General features: G+C 44.6%; 1 protein-coding gene across 3 annotated transcripts in view; it reads right to left on the bottom strand.

The window, feature by feature from the left end:
* The window catches only part of DOCK2 (dedicator of cytokinesis 2), a 446,749-nt gene that overhangs the window by 60,268 nt on the left and 362,051 nt on the right, over positions 1-24,430 (bottom strand). For all 3 annotated transcript variants that reach the window (XM_077137614.1, XM_077137615.1, XM_077137616.1), the window contains 3 exons: positions 16,052-16,130; positions 6,142-6,242; positions 5,983-6,041 (listed from right to left, as the gene is read on the bottom strand). In XM_077137614.1, coding sequence (XP_076993729.1) covers positions 5,983-6,041; positions 6,142-6,242; positions 16,052-16,130 — 239 coding nt within the window. The remainder of the gene's footprint in view (positions 1-5,982; positions 6,042-6,141; positions 6,243-16,051; positions 16,131-24,430) is intronic.

Below are 24,430 nucleotides of genomic sequence, written 5' to 3'. Positions count from 1 at the left end.
AAGTTAGAGGCTGTTTCTCAAACCTGCTTTCATTTTTAACTCCAGCCAATGACATAGTGCCCACACTGATCAGGGGTCCTTGTATTAGTTTCCGCGGCTTCTGTTATAAATTGCCACAAACCTACTGGCTTAGCACAACACAAATTTGGTATCTTGTAGGTTTGGAGGCCAGAAGTCCAAATTCGGTTTTCCTGGGCTAAAATCAAGGTATCAGCAGATCTGAGTTCCTTCTGGAAACTCTTGGAAGGATCCATTTCCTTGCTTTTTCCAGCTTCTAGAAGCCACCTTCATTCTTTGGCTTCCTCCATTTTCAAAACCAGCCGTGTAGCTTCTTCAAATCTGATTTTCCTGCCTTCTATTTTTACCTATAAGGGTCCCTGTGATTACAATAGTTCCTCCCAGATAATCCAGGATAAGCTCCCCATCTCAAGAGCCTTCACTTAATCATAACTGCAAAGCCCCCTGTGGTATGTATGGTAACATATTCACAGGGTCTAGGGATTAGGAGATGGACTTCTTTTGGTGGTCATTATTCTACCTAAAATAATGCTCAATATTTGTTGTTGGATGAATGGATGGATGGATGCATGGATGGATGGATGGATGAATGGATGGATAGACGATGGATGGATGGATGGATGGATGGATGGATAAATGCCTCTTTATCCCACTTTCTATTTCTACCCAGTAGCTTCTCCCACAGCCCACGGTAGGACCCTCTCTTTGATGCTCTGTGAGCATGCCAGAGCCACAACTGCTAGGATTACCTGGAATGCCTGCCCTTTGCCTCCTTCTTCTCACAGTCCTGACATGGGCTTTCCTTGGAGTTATAATTCAGGGGCCATTCCTCCTCACCCCACAGCCCACCCGGAGCTGTCCTTATGTCCTCACGCATGCCCCTTTTACCTGAATTCCTGAGAATTCAGGAATTTCACACACTTTATACGGCACACTCTTAGTTTTCCCAACCAGATGCTAGGCTTTTCCCTGCAGGCTAGCGACCGTGCCTTATACTCCCTCAATCCTCCCACCACTCCCTAGACCTTAGCACAGAGCTGGGCTAAACTGCTTAAAAGGTGATGACCCAGTTGCTCTCACAGCTCAACCAGGAGGAACTTCCCACCCATGAGGCAGTGATGTCAGCCTCTGCAATTGTCTTTCTTTCCCACGGTGACTGTTAACACAGCAGCCCAGCATTAACTCAAGTGAACGTGGGAAGGTTAAGTGCAAAGTCATTTTGGCAAAATGTGCCTTGCTTTACTCCAAGCAGATATCAAATGTTATGATGCTACATTATGAGGAAAAGTACATTATATGTGGCACCAGCTCAGGATCCAAAATCACAAATGGCAATAACCCTTTAGTGGCCTGCCCCACATGCTCCTTCCATAAACAACATAGCCACATAAGACATACAGACACACACACCCATTTGTCTAGACTTTCTTCTGAAGAACGTTAAATAATCTTCAAGCCGAAGATTATAGCTTTGCAATTAGCTATCTTATAATCACAGGTTTGCTCAAATCTTTCCTGATGAGAAGATGCTGCTGCTGATGATCATGAGGCAATGCCCTGATTGCTTGTGGCATTAAAACAACATGTGCAAAACTAACATGCATTATGATTTACTTATTATCAGTGGTCTTTGGAAAGAATAGTTTGTTGGCCATTTCACACCTTTTGAAAAATGCTTTGCACGTGCATTGAAAATAATTATTCTTAAGAACACTGGACTCGGAGTTGTGACAGGCTGTTAACCTCAGCTTTGCCACTGACTTGTTGTTAACCTTGGAAATGCCCTTGAACCTCTTTGGGCCTCAGCAACTTCCCCTAAAAAATCAGGGAGCTGACTGAGAGGAGCTATCAGTTAGGGATGTACTTGGCTGTATGTAACAGGCTTTTGAACTACTGAATAGGGATTTTACTTTTCTTTCTTAACAAGGAGTCAAAAGATCATTCCGATGCTACTTCTCCATCCTTAGCTTGTGACTCTGTCCTTATAGTTTCAGGATGGACACTGCAAATCCAGGCCATTGTCTTTTTTTTCCAGAAAGGAAAAAGGGGGAGGTCTATGGGCAAAAGATGTGTTATGTCCATTGAATCTGACTTTTCTCCATCCCCCACCCTACTCCAGCTTTTTTTTTTAACTGGGAAAAATGCTTTCTTGAAGCTCCAACTAGTATATATCTGCCAATTCTCACCAGACTGAGCTAGGTCACATGGGACCCACCTGCTGCAGGACCTTGTGAGCTGAATAAATTGAGATCTTGAAAAAAAATTCAAAGTTCAGTTAGCCTTGTATGGGCAATCTGCAGTCTGCCAAACATGAATTGTAAATTTCTCTCTATCTTGGATATTCCATGAATAGCATTTTCAAAACCTGCCATGATCCAGTGTCATGTTCTCACATGCATATGAACCCTAATGTATACATTGCTCAGTCCTGGTTTGGATGTGCAGGTTAACCTCATCAGCATGCTAAGAGAAAGCATGTAAATGCAGAACCAGGCAGAGCCTCTTCTTTGTATTCTCTTATCTGTTCTCTTATCCCTGAAAAAGAAGGCAAGGAGAAGGCAGCCATGTAACTGATAAGGCTGGGCAGCCAAGAAAACTACTTCAGGCAGACACAATTTCCTCTTCCCTAGGAGCCAGGCCAAAAAGAACGGGGGGCAGTCATCCTTGCAAGAGCATTATTTGCTTCTTGTTTTTTGCAGTGGACATCTTTGCTTTTTGTTTGACCTCCATCCATTGTGCCTTCTTCCAGTAACACCTTCCTGGCTCTTCCTTTGGAGAGCTCTACCTCCCAGGATGGAGGTGGTAAAAGCATTCATGGAGAGGTAATCCAAGCAAGGCCAATCAGACGGTGTCCTCTGGTGAATGGATCTTTAGCAGAGTACAGACAATCTGGGAGGCAGTGGCTCAGGAGGCCATGCCTCCCTGCACTGGATTCCCAGAGTGGCTCTGGCCCCTGTTCTTCTATAGCCTGGTTCTTCAGCTTCTTGCTTCTCCAACCAACACTTCTCTGATGAAATCAGCCACAATCAGTGCTTCCTTCTTGCAACCAAAAAAAATACCCTTACAGGTACTTCTTTTAGTTGTATTAATTCATCCCACAGCTATTCACAAAGAGCAAGGAGTGCATACTGCTGCAGAACAAGCCCGCAGGATCGTGTGCATTCTGCCTCTGTCCCACTATGGGACCTTGGGCAAATGGGCCTTAGTTTCCTCATGGGTAGAATGGTGCATGGGATCATACCTGTAGCTGTACAACTTCTCTGCGGTGATTCACAATCTCCCCCTAGAAAATCTTTAGGGGTCTACATGGGGAACTCAGAGCAGCTCATAAAATGGGCTCTGGGCTCCTCACCCCACTTCCAACTGGGGTGCTTTTATCCAATTTGCATATTGAGCATGAGATTTTTTTTTTATTGGTCCTCAGCTAAAAATAAACATCTGAAAAATGCTGGACAATATGATCTCTAAAAGGCCCTTCTAGCTCTGATGTTCTGTGATTTGAAGCAGGTAGAATATTTGGTAACATCTTTTCATACATCAGCATAATTGGGAATGCAGGAACACTTGCCAAAACATAATCTATATCTAAATAAAATCTTCTGAGTGCAAAACAACAGCAATGAAGGACATTCAGAAAAAGGCAGATTGGAAGGATTTGAGACAAATAAAGCACAGATCCCTGTTTTACAATTCACGCAATATCTGGGCTGCAAAGCTGGGAAAGGAAACCCACTACAGCGTTATCTAGTCTCTGCTATTTTCAAGCAAGGCGTGCAGACTCGGATGTGAACTGAATCTGGGCCCTGTCAGTATTCTGACGGACATGCTCAATATTTCAAAAACTTTCAATCAGTTATTATCACTACTTGCAAATTAGAAAATGCATGTATAAGCCCAGTTCCCTGGTTTCTTTTGAAAAACTGGAAGATCTTATGTCAGGCTTACATTCTAGTAGGACAGCAATCAATTGGTGGGAGCAGTGACTGCCCCCTGTTAGCAGGGACGTGCCTGCCTCCTTTTGCTCCAGGTCCTTATCTAACTCTGACCCTGAGGCCAGGTGCCAGCTACCATGCCGGCCTGCATTTACACTACGCTTTCTTTTTTTCCTATTGCACAGTGACAGAAGATGAAGCATAAATTATTTCTTAAATCTCTGTTCTTATCCAAAGTGGGAAAACCCAAGTTAAACTGAGAAAGACATGTTTTTCCAGAAAAACAGGGCAGGTGGCATTTATTTATGACAGTCGTTCTCACCCAGAGGTGATTGTGCTCACCAGGGGACATTTGGCACTGTTCGGAGTCATGGGTTGTCACCAATCTGGTGGGAAGGGGCTAGGAATGCAGTTGCCCGCCCTACACTGCACAGGACAGCCTATTGGGAACAAAAAATCATGTACCCCCAAATGCTGATAGTGTCAAGGTGGAGGAATCCTGCTTCATGGGATTCCTCTGGGTTTAACACGCTGCAGCCCTTCAGTTTTTTGTCTTACCTGCCTGGACCCATTCCTGCAGGCCTTAGTGATACAGACCCAGCATTGAGGGTGAAGGAGCCAGAAAAGGAAAATAAGATTCTGCCCCGATGGGGTAAGGATGGAAATAATGATAAGAACCTGATGTGGGCATGGCCTCCATGGCTTTACTTTGCCAAGTTTCAGCTCTCATGATCTGAAGGGGTTATTCCCCAGCTGAGGCCCAGGGATGTTCAATCCCCTGGTTTTAAGTCTCTTAGCTTGTAAATGACAGAGCCAGGCTCAGGGCAGAGATGGGGTTGCCCCTCAGACCCGGTTTCTCAGCTCTCCCTCTGCTTTTGTGAGTCAACCCACAACCTGTCTATGATCAGATATGCTCTTTGGCTGGAGTCTAATGCTGCCAGCCACCCCAGAATCCAGATTGTAGGCTATCTACAGTGGAAGGACTGCAGGAAACTGTTGTCTAGGAAATCAGATGGGGAATGGCAAACACCAAAAGGTCTCAGGAAATAAGAGGGAAAGTCTGGGGAGGTAATATAGGTTAAATCCAAAAGATGGCCATGGTCTCGGCAGACGCCTCTTCTGAACAGGGTCAACATCTAAGCCCAGGGCAGAATAACTCAGCAGTTGAGTGTCAAGGAGGAAGCACAAATCTGGGAGGTAAAACACCTCATTATTTATTACTATTGATCAGTGAATGCATGCCTCTATCCCCTTATCCTTTCAGCAAATGTTTATTGAGTAGGATTCGGGAATCATGCAATGCATATGGCCTCTGTCCTCATGGAAATGAAAACCATGCTCTGGGACTTCCAGCTGTTTCATCTCAGGCCAGTTATTATCCTTTCTGAGTTTCCTCAATAGAGTGAGCGGGAGCATTTCTTGTTTGCAGGAGGTGATAGGAAGGTTAAATGAGATCTCTGTCCCAGAAACTCAAATAAATGTCTCTCTAATTCCATCCTACCCTTCCTTTTTTTTCCATGGGGAGCACCGAGAGCAGAGATGATTCCTATAGCTCACTGAGGCAAGGACAGATCCCAGGGCTACCCTGTAGCTGGAATCATGTCACGAAAGCCCTCTCGTTCTACAGAACCAACCCTCTCCCATGAAGCTGGAGGGTCTCTCACCACCTCAGCCTCACGTAAGAGGCCGAATGCAGAAAGGCCCACCATTCAGCCGCAAGCAGGCAAGTGAGACTTGAGGCTGTGGGCTTCCATGGCAGCCCTGTCCCTTCTATAGTCTTCTAAATTTCCATTTGACTTTCTAACCCCCCAGGGGCAACAAGCAAAAGCAGATTCCCAGCTGTTTGGAGGGCGGGTGCCCTGTCTTGCTCACTGTACAATCAGGCCCTGATTAAGCACCCTGGCTGTGCACAGTGCTAAACTGTTATTTCTAGCTCCCACCGCTGAAACCCCTGTAGCCCTCTAGCAGATGGTCTTTAAGAAGAAACGTGGCATGTGCAGATGTGTCTGTCCGGAAATAGGTACCGACTCACCAAGTTTGTACCACATATCGCGGATGGAGAAGCCGATTAAGCGTCTCATGTCCCCGTACCTGGGAGGAACAAAACAAAACAAAACACCTGCTTCATCTCAGAGAATCTCATAAAACAGCCCCACTCCCCACTTTTAGGAAATCCCCAAATGCAACCTACTTATTCAGAATTTTGTTGTGCTTGGCATGCGAGAACTGTTCCAGCTGCAGAGAATCCTGAGTGATAAAAGCCACTGCCAGATGAAAATAGTTGTTCCACAGCTGTAAATGCAAGAGGAGAAAACACTCATGAAAAGGGTCTGAAGTAGGAGGCGTATTAAATGCTGGGCACTGTGAATAATTTATGACAACGGCAGAAGGCAGAGGCAGAACTGATTTAATTGAACGTGCTGCCATTTTCTGGCGGGCACTGACTCTGAAATGAGCATCCAGGCCAAAGTGACAGGACTAATTTGGACCAGGTCCTCCCTCTGAAAATCTGAAAATGGGATTCAGATGGGGGAGGAGTTTAGGGCTGTTTTTTTTTAGTCAAATAACTCACCCCAGATGCGTGCCCTGGTGAACTGGTACCCTAGAATTAGAGGATGACGAGGGATAAAGTGGTTCAGGGACTTGGCAGCCACTCAGGAAGTCCTCCCTTATTCACCAAAAGCCCAGAGAACCAGTCTGAAATCCACACACTCTCAGACTACTTTGCCTTCTCCTTTCCCTTAGCTCAACGGTTTTGAAGTGGGATCCCCAGAGTCGCAGCAGCAGCAGCAGCGTCACTTGAGAGCTTGCTAGAAATGCACATTCTCAGGTCCCACTCCAGACCCACCAAGTCAGAACTGCTGGGGGGCAGGAGTTGCAATCCGTGTGTTAATGAGCCCTCCTGGGGATCCAGATGCTCACTTGAGCTTGAGAAGCACAGCGGGCTTAGGGCCTAGTTTATATGAAGCTTGTCATTGTTTTGACTTTTGTGATCTGTTGGTGCTACCTGTGAGGGATGAATCCTGGAACCAGCCCCACCAGCCTGTGGGGGGTAAAGCAGGCAAAGAGCTCAGCAAGAGTGCCTGGCACATGGCGCATGCTCACAAATGTCAGCCACGGTGATGGAGCCAGTGATATGGGCTACAGAGCCAGACCCGGAGATCCCAACCAAGGCTTTGCAGGGTCTCAGTGGGGTAACTCGGGTACCCACTGCCAAGGGTTCCTGACGATCACACAAAATAATGTGTTTAAAGGGCATGCGACACAGTAAGAGTTTAAAAAATATTTGTTAACCTTATTCTTGTTTCTTTTCATTATTCAAATGGTTTCTTTGGTACCAAAGCAAATGGCAAGAGATGGCTCCTTGGATATACGAATGTACTCGTTACAAGGTGCACAGGCCTGAAAGGAGAAGGGGACTGGGGGAAGCCCACGCTGTACAAAACCGCCTGCTTTCAGCCCCCTCTTTACACTGTAAACGGCAAGAGGAGGGGTAGCGGTATCTGGAGATAGCACCCTGCCAGCGAGACCTTCATCCTTAACTCAAAGACGTTAGACAGAGGCTTTAGAGCACCAAGGCTAAGAAAAAGGCAGGATTACCACTGATAACTGTCATTTATTGCTGTTCAGAGTATTACTTTCAAATGGGTTTGTGGTTCCAGTTTCGGAAAGAAGAAAAATAAGTCACACCATTCTCACCGTGGACCAGGCAGGTTCTCAAACAATCCTTCTTTCAACTCTCCAACTTTAATAGCTTTTATTATTCCCATTTTACAGATGAGGAGACTGAGGCTCAGTGGGGTTAAATAATTTTGCCGAGTTCACTTAGCTTGCCATATATATGCTGGAGTTGGGAATTGAACTCAGACCTTCTGATGAACAGTCAAGGCTCTTTCAGTGCATCACAGACAGTCTTTGGCTGATGATTTATCTAACAAAAAATTCTTGAATAGCTTTTATACGTTGGTCATTGTTATGGGTGCAAGGATAGGGTTGTGGTTACACAGACAAAAACGCTCTGCCCTTGTGGAGTTTGGAGTTTTCATTTTGTTGAAGGAATACGCTCTTTTACTGGAAACTCTATCTCCAAGGAGCCAAGTGACCAAGCTTCTGCCTGGGTGCCGTGAGGCAACCTTGAGGCTTAGGGACCCCCACAAAGTCCACTCTGAACACAGCAACCAGAAGGCTTTTTTTAAAATAAAAGTCAGACCATGCCACTCCCTTCCTCAAAGTTGTCTGAAACCTTTCCACAACGCTTAGAATCAAATCTGAAGCCTTTTGTTTCCGTAGTAACCTCGCTTATCTAAACACACACCGTGCCTGTCTCCTGCCCCCTCCAGATTCTGCCCCCGCCCGCCCCCTCCTCACCAGCCAGATGAATCTCCTTGCACCCCCACCCCGGCCCCAGTGACTCCGCAGGTCCTCCAGGGTCTCGCTCTGAAACCAGCCTGCTTTGGCTTGATTAAGCCCAGAGCTCACAGCGCCTCACGTTCAAATCAGGACAAGACAAAACTGCCAGGTAAAGAGGGAAACACAGGACGCGCAGAGGGTCATTTTTAAGGTGAGAAGTTTCTGATTTTAGGGGGTAGAATAAGAGTAACCAGGGCACAAGAGGAAATGGAAATCTGATAAAGTCAAATAGCTGCTACTCCCAAGAATGATTCCAGAAATGTGACCCCCCCATTTATCTGAGAATATGTTAAGACCTGTCAGATCTAAAGAGCCTACCTGATTTTGTCCTTCAAAACTGCATTTTCTGTCTCCCCATTTCTTTGTTTCTTTTTTTTCCATTGAGATAAAATTCACATACCATAAAATGTACCTTTTTGAAGTATATAATTTACTGGTTTTTAGTGTCTTTACAAGGTGTGTAACCGTCACCACCATCTAATTCTAGAACATCTTCTCCCCCAAAAAAATCCCATACCCATTAGCATGTGACACACGCCCTCTCCCCAGGACCCCAAGCAATCAACAGTCTACTTTCAGTCTCTATGGGTTTGCTTATTCTGGACATTTCATATAATTGAAATCATAACAATGTGTGGCTTTTTGTGTCTGGCTTATCAGCATCACATTTCCAAGGTTCATCAATCTTGTAGCATGTATCAGTACTTCCATTCCTTTTAATGGAATACTATTCCATTGTATGGATATATCACATTTTGTTTACCCATTCATCCATTAATGGATATTTGGGCTGTTTCCACTCTTTTTCTTTTCTTTTTTTTTTTTTTTTGCTATTGTGAGCATTTGTAAATAAGTTTTTGTGTGAACATGTTTTCAATTCTCTTGGGTGGACCTGGGAAGGGACCCGATGTATTTTTGCCTTCTCCTCTGATCTCAGATCTTGGTGGAGCATGAAGCCATAGCTGTCTCTCCTCTCTTTAGCAGATCAGGAATGGTTCAGCTTAGCCCCTCGCTCAGCTCTGCCCACGGGGTGCTAGAGAGCGATGTCTTTCGGAACTGAGGGAAAGTTGTCGTGGTCGCTGGTTCAGTGCAATGTTTTGAGAGGTGAGCAGGGGCCACAAGTAGACTCGAGCACTCACAGTGCCCCTGCCCCAAGACTTCCTTGACTACTGTCCCCCAAGGATCAGGGTCAAAGGCATTCACCTGGCTTTTAAGGCCTTGAACGATCTCTACAACCTCTTTGGACTCCAGTGCTTTCTCCCTCAACCAACTGCCCCGTTGCAAAGAAGCTGCTGTGCTCAGAACTATGACAAAAGTATTTTGGTTTACAGTGGTTCTCATACCTGAAGCATCTAAGTCCTATTTTTCAATGAAAGCCTAGTTCAAGTCTACTCTCTTCAGGAAGCCCTCTCAGACCCCAGGTCTGCTTCAACCTTTCCTAATTGTAGTGGCACATATTATGTGCAACCACAGGTTTTAATCCATTGTTTCACATCTGGCCTTGGGTTTCATTTACTTCTCCACACAGTCCAATCCAATGGTTAAGAGCACCAGCTTTGGCATCCTGCAGAACAGGGCTTGAATACCAGTTCTATCACTTTCTAGCTGGGTCACCTTCAGCTAGTTATTTGACCTTTCTGAGCCTCATTTTTCTCAACTGTGAAATGGGAAAAAGTAATGGTACCTATAATAAAGGATTGTTGTAAATGCCAGACGAAACCATACACACATGAAGGCATTGTCTACAGCGGTTGGCACATGCTAAGTTGTTCAGTAAATGGGAGCGGTGATGGTGGCAGTGGGGGTGCTAGTCAGAGAGCTTGTCTGCCCTTTCTTCTCCAACTGAAAGCTCCACAAGTAACGGCACCCAGACCTTCCATTTATTTGTATCCCAAATGCCTTACACAGAACAATGACTTGAAAACTTGAATATTCATTGGCAAACATACTGTTAGAGAAAGTCCTCAGTGGTTTCAAAAGGTCCTGGATTTTCTTTCCTCCCCGCCCCAAACCGCCCAGTGCCATTCCTACTAGGTGCCCGGCTCATCCAGCTAAAAGTAATCTCAGAGGTTTCAGGAAACCACACCAGTCTTTGGTCTCTGTTCCCTGGGAAAAGGGTCATCTGAATCAACTTCCTTATTTCACAGATGTGAACAGTGAGGTCCAGGTAAGTGAACGACCGCTCAGAGCTGTGCTGTTAGTGGGTGTGACTAGAATTTAGTTATTTTTAATTAATTTCAAAAATTTACGACAGTAATACACACTTGGTAAAAAATTAAATGGAGGGGTGCATGGGTGGTTCAGTGGTAGAATGCTTGCCTTCCATGAGGGAGACCCGGGTTCAATTCCTGGACTGTGTACCCCCCACCCCCCAAAAAAATTAAATGGCAAAAAAGTTTATATAATGAAAAGTTATTTTCCATCCTACCTTGGACCCTAGTCTAATTCTCCAGAGCAAAACACTATAAGCAATTCCTTGGTTATCCTTCCAGAAATTTTTTATGCATAAACACATTTATGTAAAGACATCTTTTAAAAATAGTCTGCAGTACTTTGCTTTTTTTCTCTGACCAATATGTCTTGCAAATATTTCCATATTAGCATATACAAATCTGTTTCATTCTCTTTTATTGCTGCATGATATTCTGCTATAATTTTAACCAATTCCCTATTTATAGATATTTAGGTTGACTCCAGCTTTTTTTTCTCCTTTAGCATTAGTTCTGTAATCAACATACATATATATTATCTTTATTCATGAGCAATTAGAGATGGAATTCCTAGAGTTGGAATTGCTAAGTCAGAGAGTATATACAGGTTTTGTTATTTGCTTGCTGTCATTGTTTGTTTTACTAGACGCTGTTGAATTGTTTTCCAGTGTTCCAATCCAGTTACCAGCTCCATTATCCTGGGCAAGTTATTTCAGTTTCCTCATTTGGAAAATGAAGATAATAATATCCTTCTGAAGGGGATAGACGTAACGACTAAATGAGGAAAACTGCTGCCTACTCAGTCTTGCCATCTCAGCTCAAACATCACTTCCCAGGGAAGCCTCCCTAACTCACCCAAACTAAAGAAAGTCCCCCCGTTGTTCACTCTTTTCACACCCTGTTCACAGCATTTATAATATTTTAAGCAAAGTTAATTTATTTCGTGCCTCCTCTACTGGATGTAAGCATCATGATGATAAGAACCTCATCTTTCTATTCACTATTGTATATCCAATGCCTAGTGTCATGTCTGACACATGACACATGGCCGTGTTTAGTAAATATCTGTTGAATGAGTTCATTAATGAGCCAAGCACTTCGCATGCATCCTTGTTAAATCATTCCAAGGAACTCTGAGATTTGTATTGTAATTCTTCCATTTTATCGATCGGGAAACAAGTCCAGAGAGATTAAATAATTTACCCGAAGTCACACAGTTGCAAAATGGCAAGGTTGGTATTTGACCCAAGTTTATATTGCTCCAGAACTTGGTGGTTAACTTCTTAACCACTTGCTCTTCTGCTAAAATTGCTTTTCTTATCCTTTCTTGACTTATTTTGGCCTTTGTTGTTGGTTAAAGCTTCCACTGGTTCGTTGATATTTCACCATCTTGCAAGAGAAAGACCAAGAATACTTAATCCTAGGAGACATGTTCACAATGGCCTTTAATTATTATTTATCTCCAATTCTAATAAAAACCCAGTGCATGGCATCGTTGGAATGCAGTCAGCGAGCTCTCCTGTGAAGTGCAGGGACACAGCTGCATGACCACTCTGTGGCTCAGAGTCAGCTGCATGACTCTGAGATTAGAAGGCTCCAGTTGTTAACTCAGATGAGGAATATCAGTCCTGAGGTTTTCTGAAGCAGGCAGAGCCAGGGAAGCAGTCTCCAAGCATCTGTCCATCTTTCTGTTGGTTGTGCTGTCCCACCATGGTTCTCTGTAGGGGGCACTGTGCGTGTCTTCAGGGCAGCAGTGATGGTTTCCTCTGTGTGTGCCTCTCTCTCATCTTTTTTGCAGTCACTGATTACAATTCCCATTGGAAAGACTAAGCTTGCCCTCATGCCTCTACCAGTGTGGGAATATTATGGAAGTTTTTCAACCTCACCCTGCTTTCAGGGCTTAAAATTGATCCCAAGATAACTGGTCTCCAGAAGTTGATCCAGAAATGCCTCAAAGTCTAGGCTGCAATGAGCACACTCAGAGCCAATTAGAGCTTCCCAAGTAGAGAGAATGATCTCAGTACCAATCAGAGAGCTGCCAAGGACAGAAGCAATTTTCTCAGAACCAATCAGCATTTTCTAAATGTAACCACTGATTCCAAAGCCAATCAAAGCTTCCAACCAGGAGACTCTAATCCTACAGCCAATCAGAACAGATCCTAGAATTCTTTATCCAGTAAGAACAAGCAAGGGCAGGGAGTGCTTCCCCTGCTAGGCAGATAAATCTCCTGGAATCTAAGTGCATCTTGTTTCTAAGAGTCAGTGCATTTGAGTGGAAAGAGCTTGGTCTTTGCAGACAGGCCTGGAGGTGAGTCCCAGTGTTGCCATTTAGGACCATGCAACGCTTAACAGAAAAGCCAATCATTTCCTGAGGCTCAGTTTATTTACCAATAAAATGGGTCTATCCCAACCTACCAGGGTTGTAAAGAGGCTCAAAGTGCCTCAAGTAGATGCCTAATGAAGGTCAGTCGCCTCTTCAAAATTGAATTCACAGGGTGTGAGGCTTGGACTTAGATGATGGATTTACAGCCTTCTGTCAAGACTCCAAGCTCCTTGAGGGCAGGGGTGGTGGTCTGCTTTGCTTCTGAATTCCTCAAAACTTACGGCAAGAGCTCAGACCCATAATGATTACTGTCAAACAAAAATCCTTGTTTACTTGCATTGAAAATCCTCTTTTGCTCTTCTCTGACCACACAATGGAAGCCCAGCAACAATGTCCAGCATCCCAAAGGGGGCCTAGGAATGCAAATTTTAGCTCCGAGGCAAAAAAACACCATTTTTGTAACTCCCGGGTCTTTTCACTTACAGAGCGGCATCCACAGAGCTTCTTGCTTTCTGCCCTTTGAATATAAAACCACCCTTCTGGAAATGATATTAGGGATAATCTCATTGCATCGGCCCCTCCTCTGGACAGTGGCTGCCAAGACCAGCAGTGCCCCGTGATGGATGCTGTTCCTGTTGATATTAAATGCATAATTAATGAAACCGTAAGGAGGAAACAAAGTGTGTTCCAGGCAGGCTATGGAGAACAAATCCATTTTCACACAGGGCAAGGAGAAGGGAGAAGAACAAAGATAAGGTTGAAAAATGATGCTGTGGTTGGGCACTTTTCAATAAATATCTGTGGAAGCCTCATTTCAAAAGTAGACATTTTATTTTGTGAGGTTGGCCATATTCCCATTTTAACAGAATCTTGTGGGTGTGACAGCCCCAGGCAATGCTTCAGTGACCAGAAAGATGCTTCCCTACTGTCCTTTTACCAAGGTTTGACATATGAGTTTCCAGCCCTGATATATTCAGAGCCATAATGCTAATAAGCATAGCAATTATTGTTATCATTATAATAACAGCTAACATTTATTAAATGGCTACCATGTTCCAGGCACTGTTCTAAGTGTGTTACATGAATCTCTTTACTTAATCCTCAAAGCAATCCAATGAATAGGTACTATTAGAATCCTAACTTAATGATGAAGAAATTAAGGCACAGAGAGGTGAAGTAATTTGCCTAAGGTCACACAGCTCCTAAGTTCAAACTTTCCATGTATGAAATTTTTGCTTCTCTGGGCAGCTCTCAGTGGCAGATTTTCTTTCTGAAAAATAGGCTAATGCCTAAAAGAACAGAATGAAGGAGCTGAGCCTGGGAAGTGCCCCCTTAAGACCATGGAGGAGGCAGGAGCCGGGAAAGCAGGTCCAAGGCTGTAATTGCCTACGCCCACGGAAGGAGATAAACAGACCAGCCTGCAGTTTTATGGCCCAAACACAACCTCACAGCTGACCCCTGGGTGTGCTGCTCCTCCTTGCCCCTACCTCCCACAAAAAACAATGGCCTTATTAACCTCCCTAAATTCCCTTGTAGCTGGAGCCTGCAGGCATCTGGGCCACATGTTTCTGATTCAAACCAACCAAAGTGACATGGTTTTTCCCATGTCAGAAATTTATAATGCAGGGAGAAATTCTAACCTGGACTCTGCCTGGCAGGTCAGCCCAAGGCAGTGATGACACTGTCGCTGTGATTGTCTGGGTGGGCTTGAACGTCAGCCACCGCTGGGTTTTAGTCCCAAATCGGTGCCGACACCGATGTGTGCGACTTCATGTCATCTACTCAAAACGTCTGAGTCTTAAGGTCTGCACCCTTAAAGCCAGAAATGGTAACAGCAGCAGTAACGGCCGCTGTCCCGCAGGGTAGTTGTAAGGGCCGAGAAAGGCAGTGTCCATAAATGCTTCCAGTGAGCCTGGGCACAACCAAGCTCTCAATCCATGGCAGCTGCTCTTTCATCATCATTGTTACAGTCCTGTTGTTGACTTGAATGCAAGGTAGTGTGAGAGAATCTGGTTCAAAGATAATGTTCATCCATCCCTCTAGACAAACACTTGTGGACCTGGCTGCTCCCCGGCAGCGCAGACCCCTCACTGGCCCCAGGCCAGACCACACTGTCCCAAGGAGACCCACAAGGTGCTGGCCACAGAGCACAGAGTCTGTGCACTCATGAAGCTCACCTTCTACTGGGGGAAGGACACACATATAGATAAAGAAGAAAGATTATTTCAGAGAGCATTTAGTGCTACGAAGAGATTACGACCAGCAAAGCCTGCAGTGGAATGACAGTGGGGTGGGGGATGGGGAGCCGCAGAGAGAGCAGGCAGGGAGGCGCCTTGGAGGAGGAAGCATTCGAATGAAACTGGTGAATTGTCCCCAAAAACACCTTGGCAAATTCCAGTTCTGGAAAAACCCTATGGAGTTGAAAGGTGAGGTGCTAGCATTTTTACAGACGAGTAAACTGAGGCCTGGGTACAATCCACAGTCAGAGGCCAGGGCCCAGAGAGTAACTGAACACCTCAGACAAACAGGCGGAGAAAACACCATCGTCCCAGCCTGCTGGACGGAGGACTTCCGGTCTTGCATGCTGCCCCTAAGAGACCTCCTGGGATGGGGGTGGGTCTCCCCTTTGGGGGCCTTCTCCCTCCTATCTGCAGCCAGCGGTAGTAGTCTAGACTTGCCCACCAGGCTTTGAAGAGTTAGTTCTTCCTGGGCCTGGTCCCTCCGTGTGTGCCACCTCATCACACAGAGGCCCCAAGTCTTGGCTGAGCCCTGAAAATGACTTTCAGTGGAACCAGGCAGCCACTAAGACATACTCGGGAGTTTCATTGGAAATCACTTCTCAGTGTCTGTGAGTGGCTGCTTTTCTAGGCTCCATTAAATAGAAAAGTAAGAAAATGTGATGCATTTTTAAAAGGTCCCACCCACTCTGACAATGAATGAAAGTCTCTTTACCAGAAGATCCATTAAACAGTTACATTTGCATATGCCGCTCAGTGAGTGTGCATTTAATCAAGGGCCTGGGTGGCAGGACCCAACCTTGAGCCTTTCCCTCCCTGCCCTTCCCCTCTCCATCAGCCTCCACAGGCCGTGGCACAGCTGGCCCGGGCTTTGGGAACCTGCCAGGGACCCTGAGGGTAGCTCTGGAGACTCGCACTCACCTGGAACTCGAAGTTTGTGTGTTCCAGGAACTTCTGGTTCATGGTTTCTGCGAACTTGTTCATAGCTCTCAGGAAGACCCTGGAAGAGGATAGAAGGTCACAGGCCATCTGTACCACTCCCTCATGTACCCCTCTCTTGGGCTCCAGTCAAAAGTTCCCTCTCCATCTCTCCAAGAGTGGTTCTGAGACACAATGCAGATTGGGAAGGTCAGTTGGCCAGATTAACACCTGCTTACACTCCAGACTCTAAGCCATGTGTGCCTTGCAAGAATTCAAGAGCTGTCTGACTTCCTTTTGAAAATTTGTGTTGTCTTGTTTATCTTTTCTTTTTTGTAATATCAGAAATAATGGCAGAAAATCAACGCCACTCAGAAAGATATAGAGGAATCATCCTGTTCCAAAACAAACACCACACCTCCCAATCCTATCAACCAGAGAAAACATTTTAATGAACATAATTTCAAATATTGTCCCAGATGTACATGCACAAATGATATTTTAAAGATATCATTTTTATAAATGGGCTGATATGATAAATGCTGTTTCACAACCTGCCTTTTGTACCCAACACTAAATTGTGGCTTTCCTTCCATGCCAATGAATACAGATATGCATCATCCTTTTTAATCATGTAAGAGCGTTCCATTGTATGGATGTATCTCAATTAATCAGTCTCTTATTAATGAACTTTCTGTGGTTTCTCAGTTTTTCTGTTAACCAGGGTGTTCCAGTGATCATCCTTCTATACACATTTTGTACTTCTTATATACACTTCTTCAGATTTCTCTCAAAGTAGTAATACCAGCCAAATGTTATGCACATTTAACAATTTGGTACCTGTTGTTAAACTGCATTTCTCGTTCAACGCTTTCCCGTCTTTCTCTTCCTCTCCTTCCTCACTGCCGAGACTTACTAACTGGTCTCCTATCTCTTGCCCCTTATAGTTCAACAGCACCTTGCCCTAAGGGACAATTTCAATCATGTCAATTGCCTGCCTCAATGCCCCCTGTCCCCCATACACACACACACACACACACACACACTGTCCACAGAATAAGTCTAAATGCTTCCTTTTGATACTCAATGCGCTTCATGATTGGACCTCAACCTTCCTTCCAGGCTCATTTCTGGCTATTACCCTGTGGTTCTGGTTGGCTGCTGAGAACATGGCCGTGTTTTTCCTTGTGTAGAATGCCCTTCTCCTTCTAATCTCTGAAAGTCAAAATTCCACTCAGCCTTCAATGGTCCAGGTCAAAAGCTTCCTCCTTCCTGTAGTGTTCCACCATTTTTCCTAGCCTTGGGGATTCCCACCACCTCTCAATCTCTGCAGCTGCTTCCTGTCCCTTCATCCTATCACACTTCATATTCTAGCTGTCTGTGTGAAGCCAAATGTCCTCTTTTGGACCATGAGCTTCTTTAGGGCAGGATCTGCTGTACCTTTGCGTCCCCCAAAGGACTCGCTGCAATTACCCTTCCCGGTATTCATCTTGGTCTGAGATGATTTATTTGAGTGACTCAATAATGTCTGTCTCCTCCACTAGACTGCACTTTCCTTGGGATCAGAGGCTCCCTCTGTGATCTCATCTATTCTCCCATCTAGACTCCCAGATTTATGTCTCCACCTCAACCTCTGCCCTGAACTCGAGCTTGTATTCCTGCTCTCTGATCTACATCCCCACTTGACTAAGAGGCACCTCAAACTTAACATGTCAAAAACTAAATTCCTAATGTTCCCCCTTATCACCAAATAATTCTTTCTGCAGTCTTCCCATTTCAGTTAAGGACAACTCCATTTTTCCAACTGCTCAGGGAAAATAAAGGAAAACAACTTTGCTATCATCCTTGACTTCTCTCTTACGCATCAAACACCTGGTCTGTTGGAGATTCTTGCAGCTGTACTTCCAAAATATAAACAGCATTCAACTACTTTTCATTACCTTCCTGCCAGCAACCCGATCTAAGCCACCAGCATTTCTCTTCTGGATTTCTGTAGTAGCCTCCTAAATGCCACATGTCCAACTGGGGCAAGTCTCCGTTGTGTGTGTGTGTGTAAAATCATAGAGGGCAGGGAACAGATCTTACTCATATCACTTTCTATCATTTTTTTATTAACAGTGGGCAATCAATAGCCATTTGTCCAATGAGTGAGTAGTCTGGTGAAAACATCAATTTGGCCTACGCGGGATATGATGGAAAACCAATAAAGGAATTGTTGATAAGAAGATTATTGGGCAATAATGGGGGTTCAGTTCTGCTCAGAAACTTCTGAAAGACTGTATGGAATATACCTAAGAAATGTCTTCTCCCAGTGCAAGGAACCTATTTATCCACTAACTCCAGCCTTTCACTGGTTGAAAGTTGCTCCTACAAGCATTACCTCCCTAGTCCATCAGCCTGCCCTGCAGAGGGACAGACCACTCTCCTTCAGCCAGAGAAAACCCAAAGAAAGACAGAGGTGGGAAGCCTTCAGGATGCACAGGAAATTTCGACGGAAGTAGGTATACTTTGGGTGGGCCAAGAATGTGGAAAGGGCACCTATAGCGCCTGCCACACTTGGTATTGCCTATTAGGAGTGCTGGGCCAGGTCTGCATTAAACACTTAAAAATCTATTGAACAAAGAAGGCAGTTCATCCTTTTGTATTGGGCACACACACAGAGAGATGTGATTTCTGGCTCTGCCATTTCCCAGCAGTATTGATTTGGAGAAAGTGACCTGTACCAAAACCTTAACGTAACCCCTTTCACAGGGTTCCTGCAGGGTGCAATGGGCAAATGCATGGTAAGTGCTGAGCACAGAGTCTGACACCCAGTGACATCAGTAATGGGTAGCTATGGCCAGTCTGACCCCACTGGATTGCTTCATTCTTCTCCAAAAGGCAAATGTGAGGGCCAAAAGCAAAATGGATACCCAGAGGAAAAAGAGCAGTCAGCAACCAGTTTTGAGGAAAGCAGGGCCAGATGAAGGTAGAAAAAATCCCACAAAATCTGCCTCCCCATCAAGCTGTCTCACAGTGAGACATCTTTGGTTTTTCTATTCTGTCACCTGCTAATACGCCTTTGAAAAAAATGTCTATATTTTCCCCTGAAAGATTAGTTATCTGATTCCCCAGATGGCAATGCATTGAGTGGCTGTCATATTATGTACAAACATCTTGAAATCTCAAATACGATACCAAAATGAGGGGTTTTACACATTCTCAGCAGGAACAAAACTATCAGGAGTTCCAGTAACAGTCATGATTTTGGTTGTCAGCCTAAAGTTGTCTCCAGCTCTCAAAGGCAGGTCCAACGACCAAGAACCGATCAGCCCCTTAACTCATGGTGGGGATAAGTGATGGGGGGGTGGGTGGAGTAAAAAGGCTCCTCCCTCTCCTTGGGTTCTTCCACAGCCACACTCTAGGAATCAGACTGTCACTTAACTGATTTCCCGTGTTTAAACTGGGAAAAATAGGCCTTTTTTTCCTCTCCTTTTTTACCCCCTTTTCCTCCTTTCTTTCTTTTTTAAATAACTGTACTTAAAGACTGAGCACTAACCTGGTGAGGTGGGTTGGAAAGAAAACATACTCAATTTTTTGTTATTCTCACTAACAATGAACATGAACGTGTATTCTTGAGAACAAAATGCATTATCAACTCTCAACCTAATGCTTCCTGCATCTCATCCGGGCTGCTTAGCAGACTGTCTAAAAACAACAATGGCAGCTGCTGTTATCAATGGCTAAATATGCACCAGGCTCTGGGCTGAGTGGCTAAAGTGGATCCTTCTATTCTTCCTTCCTTCCTTCTTTCCTCACTTCCTCCCTCCCTTCCACCTTCTCTTCTTTCTCTCTTCCCCTCCCTCCCTCCACCCCTTCTTCCTTCCCTCCCTTCCTCCCAACCTCCTCTTTCTACTTTTTCCCTTCCTTGTTTCCCCTCCCCTCCCCTCCCCTCCCCTCTCTTCTCCTCTTCTTTCCTTTCCTTCTTCTTTGTTTCCTCTTTTTTCTCTCTCTTTCTTTGTCCAGTTCATACATTAATTCTCTGACTTTGACATTATTTCCATTTTAGAGATGTCAGTTTAGGTAACTTTCCAATGACACAACCAGTACACAAAGAACCAGTATTAAAATGAGGTTCTGCTGTTTGCAGAGCCCAGATCCTCAGCCACCATGCTCTCCTGTCCACAAGGAGATCTCTACAATCCTGCTCAATCCAAGCTGCGGACTTACCTATGGGTAACATCAATGAGAGAATTGATAGTTTTTATTTATATTTTATTTTATTTAACTATTGATAGTTTTTATTTATATGCCCTGTGCTAAGTGTTCCACAGACATTTTCACACTTAGTTCTACCAACTGTGGTAAGTGCTTGTGTTATACCCATTTGACAGATAAGGAAAGAGAACTTTGGAAAAGCAGCATTGTGCAGACGAATCCCAGGTTTTTCTTTCTCTAAAGGCTTTGCAATTAATCAGAAGGAAATACTGGCTCCTTTGAAGTTCCCCTTCCGTGCTGTCTGGGCACTGGGCGTGCCCCTCCTCTCACCCACTGGGCACGGAGCCCCTTCTAAAGTAGGGAGAAGATCCGGACTTTGTCCTCTGTCCTTCCGTTGCCCTGACCGTAGCTGACTGGGCCCGGTACTAGCCCTTGGCTCAGGGCAGATCTCCAAGGGCTGGCCAGCAGCCCAGGAGAGGATGGTGCAAAATTCCTGCCCAATAGGAGCACCCAAGACTGGATAGCAATAGAGCAAATCCTTTAAGGCAGTCTGAAAGCAGCAGAACTGAGGGAATGCCATGGGCTCAAAAGCCGGCAGGAGCAGAGAGAACACAAAGAGAGGGCCCTGAGCAGAAGCCACGAGCAGATGCTTCCACGAGGAAGCAGAAGCCACACAGACACCTGCAGGTGCCAGAGCCAAGTTGCCACTCTTCAGTGCTGTGACCTTCGGCCAGTTGCCTGATCTCACTGAGTCTCAGTTTCCCTATCTACAAAGAGATGTGTGCCAAGATTCAAGGAGATTCTGCATGTGAAGCCCGCAGCCCAGGCCTCAGGACATAGAAGTCCTCTACAAATGTCAGTTGCTGTTACAATTATCATTAATGGCCTGGCCTCCTCTTAGCTCTGCAGCGAGAGGGTCCCAGGCTGACCCTCTTCAATCTGACATGCGAGGCAGCACCAACCCATGTCCCCAGGTTGTATAATGTGACTGAAAGGGGGAACAGGAATAGCAAATGCCTTTTCAGGTGAGAATCTCAAAAGGATGGAGAGGCCCACTCTGAATCCCATTCCTTGTCCTCCTATGGGTTAAGGGGTGTGGCTGATTCCATGGGTCAAACCCTGAAGATGGGAACAAAAGGGCTGGCCAGGAGAAGGGAGCTCTTATCTTTCCCCTTGAACACTGAGAAATCCATTCTTCCAGAGCCACTTCCCTTCCAACAAACAGAATGCTGCATTCCCTAAGAGGTCAGAGGAAATCAGTCCGAGATTCCAGTTCATTTTCAGGGCCGTAACCATCCCGGGTACCCCTGACACCTTTTATGTAATTCAGAATTCCAGACAGGGATGCAGCAGGTTTCTGGAATCTGGATTAGGTGTAGATTAGGGCAATGTGGATAGGAGGAGGTGGGGACCACAAAAGAGAGCAGTCAAATTACGGTATATTGGAAGAAGGAGATGTGGGTGTCGATTTGCCAGCACTTGTCAGCACACTGGTGAAACCACCACATGCACTGCTGAGCATGGCCCTACTCAGCTCCCTAAATGAAGTTCTATGACCCTACTGTGCGTCTGCTATAGGCCTGAGACAATGCTAGAACCTAGCATTATAAAGGTAGATGACACCTAGCCCATATTTGCCTTTTCTGTGCAATATTTTTGAATATACCCAGACCAATGGAATGCAAAAGTGATAATAATAGCTAACATTCATTGAGGCCTGCTATGTGCCAATCACTGTCCTAAATATTTTGTGCATGTTATTTCCTTTTGGGCCCCACGACAAGTCTTTATGGGCAGAACTATGATTTGCTCCATTTTTGTGGTAAGGAAAACTGAGTCAGTAGTGGGTAAGTAACTTGGCTGTGGGTAAGTAACTTTACCACAACTAGTAAATGGTGGGGGCAGGATTTGAAACAAGGTAGTCTACCTCCTAACTTCTCTGGGCTGCCCGGCTCTGACTGCAGATCATCTTTCTATGGTGTATTTACTGTCTTTCCTACTATGTGATTAGCCCCCTTTACTCTGGGACCACGGCTTAAAGGGGTCTGTCCACTCTGCAGAGCCCTGGATGCCTGGGCACTCAAAAGTATTTGTTGGTTGACTGCATTTAGAGAGGCTTTAGGGAATTGCGTAAATCCCCAAGCCCCCTTGAAATGTTGCCTTACCAGATTGAGGAATAGGGAAAAAAAAAAAAAATTTGGAATCCTAGGCAAAATTTGTTAATTTACAACATTGTAAAGAGCTTGATCATTTAAATATTAGCCACGTCATGTAAATCAGATCTTACTGAATGCTGGTATCTTACCAAAAAGAAAAATGTTCTAACAGGAAGTATTTCTTGCAGTAGACATGTCACTATGTCTGCATACACAAACAGTATACAGCTGGGGCGACATTCAAATCTGGAAAACTCTACCCCTCCTCCAACCAACAAGTAAATAATACCCAAATCAAACATCATAAGCGATAACAGAGAAATTATAAATCACAATAAAATATAAATAATGATAGAGAAAGAAAAAAAGAAAGAGTAAGAAAGAAAGGAGTGAAGGAAGGAAAGAGGGAATGAAGAAAAGAAGGAAGGAAAGTTGTAATGTACAAAGCAACCAATAACAGCATGAATTAGTTGAGCTTGGATTGCATATTTTTGGAGAGAAGAAAATGGTGGTGTGGGAGATACAGGTCTGGGTTGTTATGATACTTGTTATCTTTGCTCAAATTATTTTGAAACCTTCTACTAACTAGCTGTATGACCCTGGGCAAGTTATTTCACTTTTGAGGGCATCTGGCTGCACATCTGAACAATGCAGTTAATAATGTAAGGCTCACTGCTTTACAGGGAAAAGCAGCAGAGGTTAAAGGCTCGATAGTGATTAAATGGCAACACTGAGTGAGTGAGTTACCCATTCTGTGTCTCAGTTTCCACATATACAAAATGAGGATTATAAGAATTCTACACTGTAAAGTTGTTCTGAGGATTAAATGAGCTGATAGATGTAAAGCATTTACAACGGTGACGGATCTATGCACTTAATAAATGTTGGCTATTATAGTATCACCCAAAATGCAAAGACAGCAAGAAAATTTCAAGGACTCCATAAATGTAAGGGATGGTTATGGCCTGAAGATGAACGAAATTCTAAAAACTAAGCTAAGTGCCTACGAGTAGAAAAATAGTCATCTTTTCTGGTTGACATATGGTACATGCTTTTTATAGTACCAAGCTAAGTCAGTTGGATTCACCGGGTGGTGGTTAAGAACACATTTATTGATTTCTTCCTAGGTTCCAGGCACTATGCAAAGAAGTAATTAATTTCAAACACACACACACACAAGCACACACACAGTCCCATGAAATGGAGACTGTCATTATCCTTATTTTACACATCAAGAAACTGAGTTTCCAGAAAAGAGGGTGGAACCAAGCAAAGCCCAGGTTGTGTTCCTATGAATCTAACTTTAAAAATTTTTAAAACAGATACTTAAGCTCTGGTTAGATCCTTAGGAAATGTAAATATTTATACCTAGGAGAGAATTCTACTTAGAAAATTATATTCTAATGTAACTGTATAAAGAAACAAGGATTATTGTGTCATGTCTAGGCATCTATACCAAAAATGACTGAAGTCTGTAGCTAGCCGGGACTTCAGGAGGGACTTTCCTGCAAAGCACAGCCCTCTGGACTAGCACGTGCTTCCTCCAGAGTGACTGTGTAAGCAGCTGAGAAGGGGAAGCTGGCCTTGCTCGGGGTTCCAGTCTCTCTGAGCTCCCACCCCACCCTCGTATCAGTGGCAGACAGCTGTGTGTGCATTTGCCTGCCCATCACCCATTCCTCTTTCTGGTAACAACTCCTAGATTTCCTTTTGAAGAATTACTCCCCCTGCCTCCTCCCTTGATCCCTGACTTTGGGGTTTGGATACAGCTGACCACACAATCCCAGGTGTAAAGGTGGGTCATGGGACCCAAGCTTGACCAGACAATATATTTCATCCTGCTGGCCACAGAGACTTATGGATGGGCACATGGCTTAGCCAGACCATTAAGGATTAGCCAGGGGCTCCTTCTGCTGGGCCTATCGAAGAAAAGGATCTTTCTGTTGGGGTTGCTAATCCAACAGGATATATATCTGGAACATCTGAAACCTGTATTTTTGCCACCACAAAGAGAGCATCTGCCTGAGAATGA

This window comes from Tamandua tetradactyla, chromosome 20 (assembly GCF_023851605.1).
Source record: "Tamandua tetradactyla isolate mTamTet1 chromosome 20, mTamTet1.pri, whole genome shotgun sequence".
Classification (NCBI taxonomy): domain Eukaryota; kingdom Metazoa; phylum Chordata; class Mammalia; order Pilosa; family Myrmecophagidae; genus Tamandua; species Tamandua tetradactyla.
This window is presented reverse-complemented; position numbering and strand designations above follow the sequence as displayed.